This window comes from Chrysochloris asiatica, unplaced genomic scaffold (assembly GCF_000296735.1).
Source record: "Chrysochloris asiatica unplaced genomic scaffold, ChrAsi1.0 scaffold00341, whole genome shotgun sequence".
Classification (NCBI taxonomy): Eukaryota; Metazoa; Chordata; class Mammalia; order Afrosoricida; family Chrysochloridae; genus Chrysochloris; species Chrysochloris asiatica.
Window position 1 is genome coordinate 55525 of NW_006408859.1, and position 4498 is coordinate 60022.

Sequence of the window (4498 nt, forward strand, 5' to 3'; positions counted from 1 at the left end):
GAATCCTATCAATGTGTAAAATTAACCAAAACATACAGTGTACTCATTACTAAAATAGAGACCTTGTTTTGTTGTTAGGTGCCATCTAGTCAGTTGTAACTCATAGTAACCCTATAGAGGATTTCTGAGTAGGGGTTGGTGAGTTTGAACTGCCAACCTTGTGATTCAAAATTACCTTGCTGTCCAGTGCATTTTCCTACAGTGCTACACCAGGACTCCAATGAATAGTTGTTCTTCTTCTTCTTCTTAAGTGCTGGAACTCTTGCAACTCCTTGATTGAGCCCCGTGATTCTGATCTCATGGTTTACCATGTTTGGAATGACTTCAACACCTATTACATATATTGACATAAAGCATCTGACTTCCAGAACTATAACAGAGTAAATTTTTACTGGATTAGATACCACATTTATGCTAATTCATATAGCAGACAAAGGAAACGTATACAGTGATAAAATAATAATTAAGAAATTCCACTTGTGAAGAAAAGGTTAAAAAAAACCACAACATAATAATACCCAAGATTACATGTACACGAATACTGTTCAAACCATTTAGTTTTATTGACTCATCTAGCTTTCCAACAACTCTACAAAATAGCTAGTATCATTATATTCACTTTATGTACAAGGAAATCTTGACACTGAGAATTTGAGTATCTTATTCAAGGTCACATGGCAAGAAAGGGACAAAGCTGTATTTAAAAATGATACCTGATGAATCAAGATGATGGGAAATATGTTCACATTTATAGATCATAAGGGGAACTGGTGTGGTGCTGTAGAATAATCATCAGACTGCTAACCACAATGTTGGAGGTTCAAAGCTACCAGCTGCTCCTTTGGCACCCTATACAGGATCTCTAAGAATTAGCACTGACTCAACAGCACTTAACAACCACAAGGATGACAGAATTGGAGCATGGCCTTTATAAGATAAGTACAGCAGAGAGAAATGACCTTCCTCTGTTTAATTTTACTTTGTTTTAACATCAAAAGGTAACACAGGACAGACCTAAGGACAACAGTGTCCAGAAGAAAGGGACAGAGGGAAACAGACTATAGACAATGTTGGTGGCTCTGATTCTGAATAAGGCATAATAGCATGGAAAGAGTAAGGAAAGAAATGAGAATAAGTTAAAAAAAAGAAAGTTTAGAGGGCTAGAGCAGAGAGTGAAGCATCCAGCTGATAAAAAGTAAGGGGAGATGCACAAGGACACCCAAACTGGCAGATACTACCCATTTGACCTAGCTTTGATGACTTGATAATCAGAATTCGACTAGAGGAAGATTAAAAAGAAAGAGCAAAACAATTTTTGATAAAGGAAACAAGGTGTTTTGCTATAATTTGATGAACTTGTCCTACACTCATGCAGGTGGTGGTGGTGGTTGTTATGTGCCGTGCAGTCAGTTCTGACATATAGTGACTCTGTACAGGGATTCTGAGGCTATGGATCTTTAGGGGAGCAGTAAGATTTATGTGGAACAGCTAATTTCAAACTGCTGATCTTGAGGTTTGAAGCCTGATTCCTAACCACTATGCTACCAGAGCTCATTACTAATGGAGGTAGTAACTCTGAATACGAACAGAGAGGGAAGGAGTCTTCACATCAAGTATCAGTCCAATCCCCTCTGTACACAGAGTAGATAGGAATGGGCAACTTAGACATTGACTACCTAAGATGAGGGGGCAATAAAGACACGAGGCGACTGGCTTACAAGGTTTCAAAATGGAGTATAGTTTAAGAGTGTGGGGGGGAAGAAAGAGTCCTCACTGAATAGTTTTCATCTTGTCTAGATGGATCTGGTTAAAAGAGATGGGATAAGATTCTTATGATTCAATTGTGAGTAAGTATTACCATGACTAATTGCAACTGTCACAAAGGTAAAGGTAGAAGTTTTGTAATAAAAATGGGGGAGTTGTTAATCTTACAGTCCAGGGACACAGGACCCTAGAACCATCAAGGGAGAGGAACACAAGCAGAATGAGAGACCTTATCCAGAGACGCAGCAATGGCAGAGATAGGGAAACAGAGGGGGAGAGCAGCTGAGGACTCTAAATTCATGGAAAGAGAGGGACTAAGAGCTGGCGGCCAGAAGGCAGACTTGCAGAATGTGCATTTCAGTGGTGTGAATTATTATATATGCATGAGTGTTTAAAAAGAGAAAGAGAGAAAGATAAGGTGAACAGAGAGAAATACTGTTAACTGATGGTACATTGAAAGGATTATAATCATTGTAATGAAACAAGGTATATGATTTGTTGAATGGAAAACTGATGATGTGCCCTGTAAACTTTCACTCAATTCACAATAAAAACTTAAAAAATAAAAAATAAAAAAATTTAGAGTCAAGAAAACTAAGGAAGTGGTAGTTGATCCATGAAGGTATCACTCTCACTGGATCCTCTCCAGCACTGAGCAGACCAGTAATCCTTGGTTACATCCCTCAAGTGCAGCTCTGTATGGGGCACATGGTCAGTGTTCTGACATTGCAGAAAAAGGGTCCATGGGATGTTTTATTGTACAGAATAAGAGTCCCCAAAGAAGATGACATCAAGCCCTGGAAATCTACCAATATGTTGTCTTGTATGAAAAAAGAGACTTTGAACATAGAATTAGGAGCAAAGACCTTGAGATGAGGCTATTACCCAAGATTCCCTAGCTGGACCCAATCTTGAAAGCATTCATCCTTACAAGCAGAGAACTCTTCTAGTCTGTGCTCCTGGAGAGATGTGACAGCTGATAAAGAGGCCATCTTGCTGCCTTTGAAAATGGAGGAAGAGGGTCATGAGCCACGGAATGCAGGAGGTATGAAGGAGCTGGAAACAGCAAGGAAATGGTTTCTAGTCTAGATCCTTCAAAAGGATTGCAGCCTCATTGACACCTTGACATTAATCCAGTTGGATTATTTTGGTCTTCTGCCCTATAGAACTATAAAATAAGAAATGTTGTTTTGAGCCACTAAATTTTTTTTTTTTAATTGTCACAGCTGCAGTAGAAAACTAATACAACATATTATAATACATTTTTCCTATAAGACCTTCCACAAGGAATCAAAGAAACACAGGCCCTTAAACATCTCCTGAGTCCTAGAAACCATCCACATATAAATCAGAAGCACACTAGATGGAGAAAGAGTGCAAGCTCCTGTCCTGAGGGGAGGAAGCAGCTGCTGCTATACAGACTTCCTGCCCCTGTCTGGGGAGGAGGTTTATATTAAGGGCTGAAGCAGTGTGGATGGAGCATTAAGACCCTGCTGACAATAATAATGGGCCACATCTTCAGCCTGGACCCTGCTGATAGTGAAAGTGAAGTCTATTCCAGACCCACTGCCACTGAACCGGTCAGGGACCCCAGATGCCTGCTTGGAACCCTGGTAGATGAGAAGCTTTGGAGCTTGTCCTGCTTTCTGCTGATACCAGGATAAGACCTGATAGCTAGGGATGGTAAGACTCTGACTGGACTTGCAGTTAATGGTGACTGTTTCTCCTAGAGACACAGCCCAGGAGGGTGGAGACTGGGTCATTATGATGTCCCCACAGGTACCTGCAATCAGAGGATACAATTACTATGTATACATACACAATGTCAACACATTTAAAAGCAAATCATTTATATGACACACAAAACTGGAATGAGTGTGATATGATTCTGAAATAATTAGTTCACTCCACATCTAAAACCAGTTTTAGGTAATCTAAAAACATAGTAGTCTAGTGCTTTTCGTTCCCTCACCTGATGCCCAGAGCAGCAACACCATGAGGAGCTGGGGCTGTGCCATCATCGTGGTGCAGGTGCCCTGACTGATGCAGCTCAGTTCTCACTGACGGGAGGAAAGGTCATATTTGTAAAGCTCTGAGCAGCCACTGAGACCAAGAGGATCTATGCAAAACAGACAGAATTACACAAGCAAATTATATGGGAAATAAGCTGTGGATCCAAAAGTATTACAGTAAAAAAGTGACTATTTGGCTATGAAAGATGCAATATGCTACTCAGAAGATAAAAGTCCCAGTAAGAATCCAGAAATGGGTTGAAATATAACTTTTTTATACTAACTACATTCTCATTCACAACCTACAATCAACAAAACATTCTGAACAAAAAGCTCTGATATACATTGAAATAATATTTATATACATGTATTTCATTCTATGTATGTAAGGATATATGTTGTTGTTGTTGTTGTTAAGTGCCATCGAGTCGGTTCCGACCCATAGCGACACTGTAAGGATATATGAGGGGACTTTAAAAGCGCAAAATGACTAGCACAGGACCAAGCAATGTTCCCTTCTGCTATGTAGTAATTTCCCATGAGTTAGAGTTTTTTTCAATGGTTACTAACAATAACTTGGATAAAAGGCTGACCTCAGTCTAAAACTTTCTGACTTACTATCCGATTATGACACCTGCTCATTTCACTTCCTCACAGCTGGGTTTTCTTTATATCCTTTACTTTTGCTCTCTATAAAAGAAAACACCTTTTTTTTTTTTTTT

The 4498-nt window shown here is 39.5% G+C and overlaps 1 gene segment (V, D, J or C); it reads right to left on the reverse strand.

The window, feature by feature from the left end:
- Positions 1–3212: 3212 nt before the first annotated feature.
- On the reverse strand, positions 3213–3785 carry LOC102825203. The segment is given in 2 exon segments: positions 3213–3547; positions 3737–3785. Coding segments are annotated over 2 exon segments (384 nt in total).
- Between the last annotated feature and the right edge of the window lie 713 nt (positions 3786–4498).